We start from the raw sequence: 13,090 nt of genomic DNA, 5'->3' as shown, positions 1-13,090 counted from the left end.
AATAGCTTGCCTCTGGAAACCCTATGAACCTGGAGAAAGAACAAAATGTATACAGTTGTCCAGGGCTTTCGTTCATAGGGTGGCTCTGAGTCACCTACAACTTGACAGCACTTAACAACAACAACAACGTTGTTGGATTCTACTGGCCAGGATTTTATTGAGTATTTTTGCATCTGTGTTCATGAGAGATGTCGGCCTATAGTTTTCTATTTTTTGGTGGTGTCTTTACCTGACTTTGGTATGGAGAATATGTTTGCTTCATAGAATGAGTCTGGGAAAATTACATCTTTTTCTATTTTCTGAAACACTATATGTAGAATTGGTGACAGTTATTCTCTAACTGTTTGATAAAATTCGCTAGTAAAACTAGCTGGTCCAGGGCTTGTTTGTTTGTTTGTTTGTTTGTTTGTAGTTGTTTTATTACTTGCTTAATTTCTTCTTTTGTAATGGGACTATTCAGGTGTTCTATTTCTGTCTCCATCAGTTTAGGTAGGTTGTGAGTTTCTGAGTATTTGTCCATTTCCTCAATATTTTCATATTTGTGTGAATATGTTGTTGTGGTGTACTATAGAGTTGGAATCAATCCACAGCTGACCCTCCAGTGGGTTTACAAAGGTAGTTAGAAGTATTGTTTCTCCAGCAGAGCAGCTTGTCGCTCAAATATCATGCCTTCAGGATTGCAGCACAGCTTCTTGCCACTAGGCAACCAGAGCTCCCTTTTTGAGTATATGCTTGAGTATAATTTTCCATAATATTCTATTGTTAATGTTTTCATTTAAGTGATTCTGTTGTAACATTGCCCCTTTCATCTCTTAATTGGATTATTTGTGTCTTTTCTTTCTTATTCTTTGTTACTTTTGATAGTGGTTTATCAATTGTATTGACCTTTTTAAAGAATCAACCCCTAGTCTTGTTTATGGTTTCAATTGTCTTTCTGTTTTGTTTCGTTTATTTCTGCCTTAATTGGTTGTTTTGTTTTGTTCGTTTGTTGTTTGTTTGTTTTTTAATAGAAGGTGTCAATTTTTCTTATTGTTCTTTTTCAATTTTCTTTACTATATTGGTTTAAAGAATCAATTAGAGTGTTTCCTTCCCTTTTGATGTGATTGCTTATTGCTATAAATTGTTCTCTACTACTTTGGCTGTTTCTCAGAGGTTTTGGTAAGTTGTGTTTTCATTGTCATCTGTTTCAAGAACCTTTTTTATTTCATTTTTTATTTCTTCTATTACCTACTCATGTTCAAGCAGAGTGTTGTTGAGCTTCCAAATGTATGGAGTTTTTTCCTCCTTGCTATTAATTTCTAATTTTGTAGCATTGTGATCTAAGAACATGCTTTGTATTATTTCTGGTTTTTTTAATTTATGGGTGCTTGCTTTTTAACCTAAATTCTGATCTATTCTGGAGAATGTTCCATGCATATTGCAGAAGGTATTCTGAGCTTCTTTGGGGTGCATTGGCCTGTATATATCTATGAAATTGATCTGCTTTATTGTGTTGTTTAATTCTTCCACATCTTTACAAAGTTAATTGGTAGTTCTATCTTTTCCTTATCATTTTTTTAAAAAGAACTTTTTATTTTATACTAGTTTAATTACAAAGTTCATATACATTGTGTTTTCTTTTCTTTTTTTTTATACATTGTTTTTTCATGCCAGATCTTTCCCATTTCCTTAACCCAGTGCTCCCTCCACCCAGCAAATTGTGCAAAAACGATTATCATGACCCCCACCTATCATCACCCTTATGTTCCTACCCTCCCCACCTTAGATCCTCATACACATTTTACTTGAGAGTGGTGTACTGAAGTCTCCTACTGCCATTGTGGCGGTATGTATTTCTTTTTCAGTTCTGTTAATGCTTGCTTTGTATATTTTGGAGCTCTATCATTTGGTGCATAGATATTTATTATGATTATGTCCTCCTGTTCTATTGACCCTTTAAGCATTACATAGAGACCTTCCCTGTTCATTGTAATGGTTTTTATGCTGAAATCTATTTTATCAGAGATTAATATTGCTGCTCTTACTTTTTTCTGGTTACCATTTGCTTGGTATATTTATTCCACTTTTCTTTTTAGTCTTCCTTTATCTTCATTTTTCAGGTGTGTCTCTCGTAGACAGAATATTGATGAGTTTTTGGAGTGCTTTTATCCAATTGACAACTCTTTTTCTCTTCACTGGTGCATTTAAACCATTCACATTCAGTGTAATTTTGAGAGGCAAAGTTTTATTGCTATCATTTTATTGAATTCTTTTTGGTGTTGCTTCTCATTAGTTTGGGCCATCCTGCTTTCTATAACATTTCTGTAAGAAGTACTTCCCTCAGTATTTCCTCCAACACTGATCTTGTTTTTAAAAGTTCACTTAGGTTCTGCCTTTCTGAGAATATCCTGATCTCTCCATCATAATTAACAGACAGTTTTTCTGGGTACAGTGTTCTTGGTTAACACTTGTATTCTTTGAGTGTTTGATATATGTCATTCCACTGTCTTCTTGCTCACATGGTTTCTGCTGAGAAATCAGCACTTAATTTTATTTGCTCTCCCTTATAGATTTCTCTTCATTTCTCCCTAGTTGCTTTCAGAATTCTCTCCTTATCTTCAGTTCTAGAAAATTTGACTATGATATGCCTTGGTGTTTTACTTTTGAAGTCTATTCCGTAAGGAGTTCACTCAGATTCTTGTATATGCGTTCTCTCATTCTTCATTATGCCTGGAAAGTTTTCATCTAATAATTCTTCCACAACTTTTTCAGTGTCTTTACTTTCTTCTTCTTGTTCTGGGATTCCAAATATGTGCATGTTATTCTTTCAATGGTGTCCCACATTATTCTTATGCTTTCTTCTTTTTCCTTCATTTTTAATTCTGCTTTTTATTCTAGCAGATCAGTGGTGAGAAGTCTATCTTCTATTTTGCTGATTCTGTGTTCCAACTTTTCATCTCTGTTCATATGTCCCACCAACATGTAGACAGCATCTGAAACATTGGTCCTCACAGTCTCGATTGAGGTTTCTTGTTTTTCCAGAACCTCTAATGCCTTGTTTGCTTTATCTTCATTGTCTTGAATTATTTTGGATTTGTTTGGTTGGTTGGGGTTTTTTTTTTTTAAGTTCCTCTGGAATTTTGCTTGCAGAGCCCTGTAATTCTTCATGTTTTTCTAATTTACCCATTGAAAATTCTCACTCATTATTCTTTTGAATTCTGTGTCAAAAAGTCCCATCAGACATTCTGGCTTCAAGAAATCCATTGATTCTATGTTTTGATCAGTTTTTTGGGTTACATCTTGTTTTGATTTTATGTAGGATGAGAGGTAGTCTGCTTCTTCCATGTCATTGCTGTGTAGAGTTTTTCATGCCAAGGGCCTTGGTCTGAGAATAACCTTGGCTCAGGAACTTGCTGTTCCAGAGGAAGGAAGGGCAGCTCACTTGCCTGAATTTCTCTTTAATCTTTGACTTAGGAAAGACATAATTCAGCTGAGAACAGAGATGGCCTGTGAATTAGCAACCTTCTCAGCCAGGTATCTGTTTGAAACCTAGGTTAAATCCAGTGGGTCCTCAGCTCAAGTACTGGCTCTGAGATAGGTCAGGGGTACCAAGGTGCTGTTCAGAAAGGAAATAGCTATACCTGTTGTGTTGGTGCTCCTGGCACAGGGTAGCAAAGTAGCAGTGGCAAATCTGGTCTCCCTAAGATCAGTTAATCTGGTCTAGTGAATTGGTATGATTGGTCTAATGCATGGGCAGCATCAGGACGTGAACAGTGTTGAGCAGAGAGGCAGTTGTTTTATACAATTTTTTTATTTAAAAAGTCTTTGATGAATATGAGAATGTTCATCTCTAAGTAGTAGATATTTTTACATGACAGAGTCTTATATACTGCATTTACTAAATGAAAGAGAACATACTTGATTTTGAAAGTGATGGGAATTTTGTCCAATTTTTCAGGTAATAAAATGCAAAGCAGCTGTGCTATGGGAGTTAAAAAAACCCTTTTCCATTGAGGAGGTGGAGGTTGCACCCCCGAAAGCCAATGAAATTCGTTTTAAGGTGAAATATTATATCTTTATTCCTTAAATTTTTTGTTTAAAAATGTCACAGGAAAAATAATGGAAATATTTTTTAAATCAATTAAAAGGTGCTTTATGTAAAAATAATATGATCAAAGATAATAAGTTATGAAAGATACGAATGGCCTATATTGCTAAATTTTAAAACCAACCAAAGAACATGTAATGCATAATTTTAGTAAAATTAATTTATATGTTTATATAAGGAAAGAAAGGGAAAAACACATTATCAAGATTTTAAAATCCATTAGCATTTGACAGATAGCAAGTAATTAAGTGATTAGTATCTGGGTTCTAATCATCAATTCTTGTACATTGTCTAAGATACCTTATTTCAAGAATAAGGCTATCACAGATTAAACTAGAATAGATTATGCAAGAAAGGAAAGAGTTTATGTCTGAAAAAAATCTCAAAAATTAAATATATGGACTTGAAAAGAGAGTAGATAGCAAAACTTTATTATCAAAGAATTCTGACCAATAAGTTCAGCTGAGGGCTATAATCTTTTATTAATTGACTCATTGACCTTTTACCCTACAGGTGGTGGCAATAGGAATCTGTGGCTCTGATAACAGTGTGGTTGATGGAAAAGTGCCCATGCCTCTTCCTGTAATAGTAGGCCATGAAGCAGGTGGCATTGTGGAGAGCATTGGAGAAGGAGTGACTACAATCAAACCAGGTGCAGAATTCAGACTCAGAGAAAACATCTTACTTAGTTCAGGCCCACAAGACTCACTCACCTGGATGAGGAAACCAATGCAATCAGAGATGAAAGACTGAGAGATCACATCGGAAGCATAAGTTTATTTCCTCTCTACTTGCTTGACTTCCTTCATGCACACAGAAATTTGTTTTCAGGCACTCATGTGTTCTCTACACCAAGAATACTTTATTAATCACTACTTGATGTTTAGGGACATGATTTTATCCAGAGAAGTCAGGCACTGGAGAAGGACACCATGCATTTCTTCTTTGGAAATCATCATGATCATTAAAATCACAAGAAAATAAATTAAATTTAAAAATAAACTCAAAGTGAAAACAGGTTGACAGGTAGTGACCAATGGCATAGTGGTGATGGAATTCTACTTCTTAGGACACTTGACAAAAATTTTTATTGTTGTTATGGTTGTAGTTAGGTGCCATGAAGCTGATTTTGATTCCTATAAACCCTATGTACAACAGATAAAATACTTAACTGATCTTGTGCTGTCCTCACAAACTCTGTTTTCCTCTAGGTCACTGTTGAAGTCCCTGTGTCAATCCATATCCTTGATGGATCCTCTCCTTCACTGATTACTGATTCTCTACTTCTTTTATTCATATATATATATATATATATATGAAATACAACTTTATTCTGGTTCTAAACGAAAAGAATAGGAATGACAGTAACAAACAATATTTTGCCACAGAATATTGTTATTTGACTGTAGCAGTCTTGTATTTGAAACTCAAGAAGAAAACTGTTTTCCAAAATAGCTAAATATGCAGATCCAAAAATGAAGGGTGTTTTTTAACTGCCACACTCACTCCTAAGCCCATTCATCTCTCCTTCAGCATCCCAAAGATTAGTCCATGTTCTGCTTAGCTATATACAAGAGTGGCAAACATGCGGCACCACTGACACCACAGGACAGTTGCCTATATAACTAGACTTCTGACGCTGGGCTCCAGCTTCGTTCTCTCACAGATCATCATCCTCATCTGGGAGAGCAGTTGTCTGCACAATCTCTAAATCATGCTCATATTGTGCTGCCAAAGCTGGGTCCATGACAACTTCTGGTGGGACAAGAGCAGGCATGACAGTAATCTCCAAGTTAGGGTCTCCAATTGTTTTCTAGCAAGCCAAAGGAAAGGCTTTTCAAAGTTGTAGTTACTTTGGGCAGAAATATCATAGTACTGAAGATTCTTCTTTCGGTAGAAAACAATGGCTTTTGCCTTAACTTTCCTGTCCTTAATGTCCACTTTATTGCCACATAACACAACTGGGATGTTTTCACATACTTGAACCAGATCTCTATGCCAGTTAGGCATGTTCTTGTAGGCAACTCTCAATGTTACATCATACATTATAATGGCACACTGGGCTTGGATATAATAGCCATCCCTCAGTCCTCCAAATTATTCCTGGCCAGCTGTATCCCACACATTGAATTTCATCAGTCCTCTGTTGGTGTGGAACAAGAGAGGATGGACCTCCACACCCAAGGTGGCTACATACTTCTCGAATTCACCAGTCAGATGATGTTTCACGAACGTTGTTTTTTCCAGTACCACCATCACCCACCAACACGAATTTGAACTGGACTTGGGGTTCTCCTTGGTCGGTCATCATGATGGTTCTTCCAGAAGTGTCTCGGGACCCCGTCTGACTGAGGGAAACTCTCTACTTCTATACTTCTCTGATATCCTTCCTCAAAACTCCCTAAGATGCATGCCTCTTTACATAAATATCCCCAAGTTTAAGTACATTCTCTGTTATTCTTTGGGTAGAAATTTAAGAATAAATTGTTTTACTCCCATCCAGGTGATAAAGTCATTCCATTCTATGCTCCCCAGTGTGGAAAATGCACAGTTTGTAAACGCCCAGAAGGCAATATCTGCTCAAAATATAAGTAAGTTTCTGATAGTTCTTAACACATCTGTTATACTGTTATTCTGACACAATGGGAACAAGTGTTATGCCCCAACCTATGCCTTGCCTGTCTCTGTTGCACTGTGCAGCACAACTGTGTATCAAGGGACCATGCAGGATGGCACCACCAGGTTCACTTGCAGAGGGAAGTCCATCTATCACAGCTTTGGCATTGGGGCCTTCACTGAGTACACAGTGGTGGATGAGATCTCAGTGGTCAAAATCAATGAAGCTGCACCTCTGGAGAAAGTCTGCCTCATGGCCTGTGCATTTTCTACTGGGTATGGATCTGCTGTCCAAGTTGCCAAGGTAAGAAGCACAACAGGAAATCAAAATAATGCTTATATTGTCAGGAATCAAAAGAGAAATATTTTCTCACAGAAATCAGGCATCATTCCCCATAGACTTTAATAACTTCCCCCTTTTACCATAATAACACTGATGCATAAAATGTGTACTGTATAGAAAGAAAAAGGATCGTGTAAGAAACTGAGAGGATGTCCTAGAAACTAACCTGCTTAGCATAGTTGAGTAGTCTATATGGTGAGCTGCTTCTAATAAGAAAATTCTAAAACCTTGCTTGTCTTGTTTTCCCTTCTGCTGACACCTAGCCAAGCACATTATGGTCTCCTTGGAAGAAAACAATGCTTCAGTGGAGAATTTATTGTACTCTATTTTGAGGACTTTACTGCTATGTCTCATATCCCTGCCATGAAAATGTACATGCCTCCCTAGTGATCAGACGCCACCAATATTACCTCTTTGCCTTAATTATAATATAAAATTGTGCCCCAAAAGCATAAGTCTTAAAGCTCCTAGTTAATGGTTGCTGTTATGTGGTATTGAGTCAACTTCTACCCTTAATGACGCTATGCACAATAGCTCAAAACCCTGCTCTATCCTGAGCCAATCTCACTGCCTCTGATACACTTACCTTCATAACCCCAGTTATTGTGTCAACCCATCTCATCCTGGGTCTTACTCTCTTGCTCTGTCCCTCCACCTTGGCCACATGCACAAAGTATGTGAGACAGAATCCTTACCTTCAAGGAACAGCTTGGTTTCACTCTCTCAATGACAGACCTGTTTGTTCAATACTCTTCTCTAGTGCCACAGCTCAAACATGTCAATTCTTCCCTGTCATCTTTGTTCATGGTCCAGCTCTTTGATACATAGCAAGTAATTGTGAATATCATGACCTGGTGTAGGCACACCTTAGTCTCTAGAAGGACATCATTGCTCTTCAGCACTCTAGAGATGTTCCTGACAACAGCTTTTCCTAGTTCAATATTTCTTTTCTCAAAACTCTTTCTCAATATTAAATAGTATTACAGAGTTCCTCATATTTTTAATAAAAATATCTCATTTTTTCTGAGTAAATAATGGTGCTATTATATTCCCTGGTGCTTAATAACATCTGAAGAATGAACAAATAACTGAATATGTTTTCTTAAAAGAATCTTGCAATGAAGTTACTAGGGATGTTGTTGTTAGATATCATCGAGTACAACTCAAAGTGACCTTCTGAACAGCAAACATGAACCCCACCCCACCCTTTCCAATACTATCTTTATCATCTCAGACACTCAATCCCATTGCTGAAGTCACTGTGTCAATCCATCTCAATGAGGTCTTCATCTTTTCATTGACTGTTCATCTTTCCAAGCATGATGTCCCTTTCCAAGGAATAGCCTTACCTAGCTACAATAATGGGAGCCTTTTACCTACACTGAAGGCTGATTAAAGAAAATTATGTTTATTAGCAGTCAGGAGTCAATTTTAACACTTTAGAGAGCATCTTTTCCAAATATCTGTGATTTCAACACTAACAGCACTTGTGTCATCTATTTTAGTAAGTAGTTGAAGTGAACACAGAGCAAAAGAAGAAATCATAATAATAATTTTATTCATTATTAGGATGCAGGTCAAATGTCCATTAAAGTATTATTTACTAACAGTTTACAAAGCAGAAGAGATACCTTTTATGACCAATGTCTCAAGCTGCATTATATTCAAGTTATCTGTTGAATCTTCCGAATTATTACATTTTCCTTTAAGCTGAGAAAAATTTCCATGTTTCACAGGTAATTTCTGCCCTCATTATGCAACCTATTGCTCTCAAAATTGATATGCTAAAGATTTATTTATTGATATTATATTTTTCAAGGTTCTTGAATAATATTTTCACTCATTCTATATCCCAAAAGTAGTATTTTTCCTGTATTCACAATGAACTTAAATGGGATGCCTTTGGAATTGAGCTTCTAAGATCCTCTTCAAAACCATTTAGTGTTCAAAAATCTTTTAGTCCCCTGGTTCCCATCCTGGTCTTCCCACTTGAATCCCATGGGAAATTTTAGAAAATACTTACAGCGAGGTTCCAAGTGAATGAGCACCAGAACATTTTAATCCTTGTGTTGTGTTGAGGAAGAATAATTAATATCCCATGGACTACCAAGAGAACAAACACGCATGTCTTGGAAAAAGCCAGAGTTAAGTTAGTGAAATTTTGGCTCTTGTACTTTGAGTGTGTTACTAGGAGAAGATATTCCTTGAAGAGGGACATCATGGTTGGAAATGTGGACTTCAGCAAGGGGTTTAAGTAGATTAGAGATGCTGAGGGCACACTATAGGCGAGGCCTCAGATCTGTTGTCCATAGAGTCCCTATGAGTTGTACTCAACAGCACGTAACAACAACAACAAGGGACTCTAGTGTACAAAGAGGCTGAGAGTTCCTGATCTGTGTTAATCTCTTCAATTCAAACATGAACCAACTGAAGCTAAATGAAGTTTGACAGCAGGTTGATCATGAGATTTCAAGTAGCTCTCCATAATAGACAAAGTCCAAAGCTCTTAGTAATATTCAATACTGATGCATTTTTGTGTTTTCTAAAAATTCAGGTCACTAAAGGCTCCACCTGTGTCGTGTTTGGCCTTGGAGGAATTGGCCTGTGTGTAATCATGGGCTGTAAGTTAGCTGGAGCCGCCAGGATCATTGGCGTGGATATCAACAAAGACAAATTTGCAAAGGCCAAAGAAGTGGGGGCCACTGAGTGCCTCAACCCACAGGATTTCAAGAAACCCATCCACGAAGTGCTGACAGAAATGAGTGGTGGAGGGGTAGACTTTTCATTTGAAGCTGTTGGTCAATTTGACACCATGGTATGTACTATGACATGCATTGAGATGTGTTTCTGCAATATGAAATCTGTCTTTAGGTTGCAAAATATTAGCATTGTTGTTGTTATTAGGTGCCATGGAGTTGCCTGAAACTCATAGCGACCCTATGTACAACAGCTGTGAATCCTGCCCTGTCCTGAGCCAGACTCCAACACACCTACTCCCATTGCCCTAGTTACTGCATCAATCTATCTCATCCTGGGTCTTACTCTCCTGTGCTGTCCCTCCACCTTTCTGAGCATGATGTCCTTCTCCAAGGATTGGTCTAGGTATAGATTACCTATGAGCATAATTAAGAGTGCCAGAAATCCTATCTTATCGATGTTAGCCCTAATGTATTACGATCCACACAGTTAAATGTGTTTAGTTACTAGACCATATGTAGACATCCTTCTGATATTCTCTACTTTCAGCCAAGATCCATTTGACATCAACAGTGATATCCCAGGTGCCACAGTCTCTTCTAAATCCAGATTAAACTTCTGGAAGTTCTCAACTGATGTGCTATTCTACTCATTTTTCAATAATATTCAGCAAGATTTTATTTGCATATGATATTGCTCAATAATTTCCACATTTTGTTAGATCCCTTCTTTTGGGAATGTAAAAAAAAATATTAATATCTTCCAGCCAGTGGCTGGGTCACTCTCATTTAAATTTCTTAACACAGACTGATGAGTACATCCAGGATTGCTCCTGTTAGTTGGAGAATGTCAGTTGGTATACTTTCAACTCTTAGAGTCTTATTTTTGTCAATATTCAGTGCAGCTTAAACATCTTCCTTTATTATCATTGGGTCTGATCATGCTCTACTTCATGAAACAGATCTGTACCAGTCAATTTTTTTGGTGCAATAACTCTGTATTCTCTTCCTCTTCTTCTCATTCTTTCTGGGTCATTCAAGAATTTGTTTATAGTATCCTTCAATAGTGAAGCTCAATTAGTGAAACAAACTTGGATTTGCTTCTCAGCACTTTTAGCTTGAGAAATGACAGGTGAGTCTTCCTTTTTCATTTTTTCTAACTCCAGTTCTTTGCACATTTCATTATAATAATTTGCATTATCTTATTGAGCTGCCTTTTTATATCTTCTGTTCAGTTCTTTCACTTCAGTATTTCTTTGCTTTATTTAGGCTTTTTAACCCTCTAATTAATTTTCAGAGTCTCTTCTAAAATCTATTTTGGTGTTTTTACTTCCTTCCCTGTATTTGTAATGATATTTTGCTTTCTTATTGGATGATCCGGGAGGCTGGGCTCTATGAGGAGAAATGTGGGGTCAAGATTGGTGGAAGATCTATCAACAATCTGCGTTATGCAGATGACAAAACCCTGATTGCTGAAACTGAAGAGGACCTGAAGCACCTGCTGCAGAGGGTCAAGGACTGCAGCCTCCAATATGGATTGAGGCTCAATGTCAAGAAGACAGAGGTTCTCACCACTGGACCAATTGGCAGCATCAGGATGGATGGTGAAGAGATTGAGATTGTACACAGCTTTAGTTTGCTTGGCTCCACAGTCAACAGTCTTGGCACCAGCAGCCAGGAAATTAAAAGGCACATTGCCATGGGAAAGTCTGCTGTTAGGGACCTCTCCAAAGTACTGAAGAGCAATGGTGTCTCTCTGGAGACTAAGGTGCGTCTGATACATGCCATGGTCTTCACAATCACTTGTTATGCATCAGAGAGTTGGACAATGACCAAGGAGAATAGAAGGAGAATTGATGCCTTTGAGCTGTGGTGCTGGAGAAGAGTATTGAGAATACCATGGACTGCTGGGAAAACAAACAGATTCATCCTAGAAAGGGTTAAACCGGGTGGCACTTCGGAGGCAAGATTCTGAGGCTCTTTCTAACATACTTTGGACATGTTGTAAGAAGAGACCGGTCCTTGAGAAGAACATCATGCTGGGGAGGTTGGAGGGACAGTGCAGGAGGGGATGGCCCTCTATGAGGTGGATTGATTCAGTGACTGGGGTAATCAGGATGGGTGTGTCAGAGGCAGTGCAAGTGGCACAGGACAGAGCAGAGTTTAGGGCTGTTGTACATAGGGTCGCTATGAGTTGCAAGCTACTCGACCGCACATAACAACAACAAAATGGATGATATCCTTAATTTCATCTCACAACCCATCATTAATTGAACATTAGTGTTCAATGCCTCAAACCTATTCTTGAGATGGCTTTTAAAATCACTTAGAATAAACTAAAGGTCATATGGTGTTTCTTGTAGACTTGTTTTCATTTTCCTCAGCTTCATTTTCAACTTGCACATGAATGATAGTCTTCTACAATCAGCATCTTGCCTTGTTTCTTCTACTAATACTGAACTTCTCAATGATTCTTTTCCACCAGCTGTGCTCCATGTATGAACAAAAAAGTTTGTGTTTTTTAAGATATTTGTGATGAATAAATCATTGACTGTACAAAATTCATTCTATCTCCAGCCTCATATCCATCACCAAGTCTGTAATTTCCAACTACCATTTCTTTTTCTTTGTTTCCAACTTTTTCATTCCAGTCAACAATTTTTATTAAAGGGTCTTTATTACATGTTTGGTCAAGTTCTTACTGCAACAGTTGGTAGAATTCCTCAGTTTGCTCATCTTTCGCTTTAATTGTCATTGTGTATATTTGAATAAAAATTGTATTAATAGGTCATCTTTATATACATATGGATAGTATTCTATCACTTAGAGTGTTGGACTCAGCATACATCTTGAAATGCTTTACTTTTTGTTGATTTGGAGGGGTTTATTATGAATGCAACATAATTTTTATTCCATAATTTTTCATTCTTGGCAAAATAGATCACATAATTGCGTGATTCATAGTGGACAATGCCTGTCCGTTTCTATTCATTATTGCCTAAAATGTTGTCATTTATTTATTCTATCAATGTTTTCAACTTCCAGTTTTTCAAGAAACATACTTTGTACATTCCATGTTTCTATTATTTATTATTATTATTATTTAGTTTACAATTGTTTCTCCTCATTTTGCTTGTTGCTATTTATTTTGTAGCTCAGATGTGTTTACGATTGCTTGTTTACTGATTGCTCTTATGAGTACTGCATTTGTCTCTCAGTTTTCTGTTTTGATTTTTGAAGTTGTTGTGATGCTGGAAGTTATTCCACTGATATTTAAAATGCTGGCAGGGTTACTCATGCTGAACAGGTTTCAGTGGAGTTCCCAGAGTGAGGCAGACAAGGAGAAAT

General features: G+C 37.2%; 1 protein-coding gene across 1 annotated transcript in view; it reads left to right on the top strand.

Moving 5' to 3' along the window:
- The window catches only part of LOC102851991 (alcohol dehydrogenase E chain-like), a 23,255-nt gene that overhangs the window by 7,114 nt on the left and 3,051 nt on the right, over nucleotides 1–13,090 (top strand). Inside the window, exons 2-6 of the mRNA XM_006893106.1 lie at nucleotides 3,938–4,039; nucleotides 4,601–4,739; nucleotides 6,591–6,678; nucleotides 6,788–7,007; nucleotides 9,601–9,861. Coding sequence (XP_006893168.1) covers nucleotides 3,938–4,039; nucleotides 4,601–4,739; nucleotides 6,591–6,678; nucleotides 6,788–7,007; nucleotides 9,601–9,861 — 810 coding nt within the window. The remainder of the gene's footprint in view (nucleotides 1–3,937; nucleotides 4,040–4,600; nucleotides 4,740–6,590; nucleotides 6,679–6,787; nucleotides 7,008–9,600; nucleotides 9,862–13,090) is intronic.

The sequence above is a fragment of the Elephantulus edwardii genome, unplaced genomic scaffold, assembly GCF_000299155.1.
Source record: "Elephantulus edwardii isolate Elephantulus edwardi_28Jun2011 unplaced genomic scaffold, EleEdw1.0 scaffold00122, whole genome shotgun sequence".
Lineage (NCBI taxonomy): Eukaryota > Metazoa > Chordata > Mammalia > Macroscelidea > Macroscelididae > Elephantulus > Elephantulus edwardii.
The sequence above is the reverse complement of the archived record's forward strand: the minus strand, read 5'-3'. Positions and strand labels throughout refer to the sequence as shown.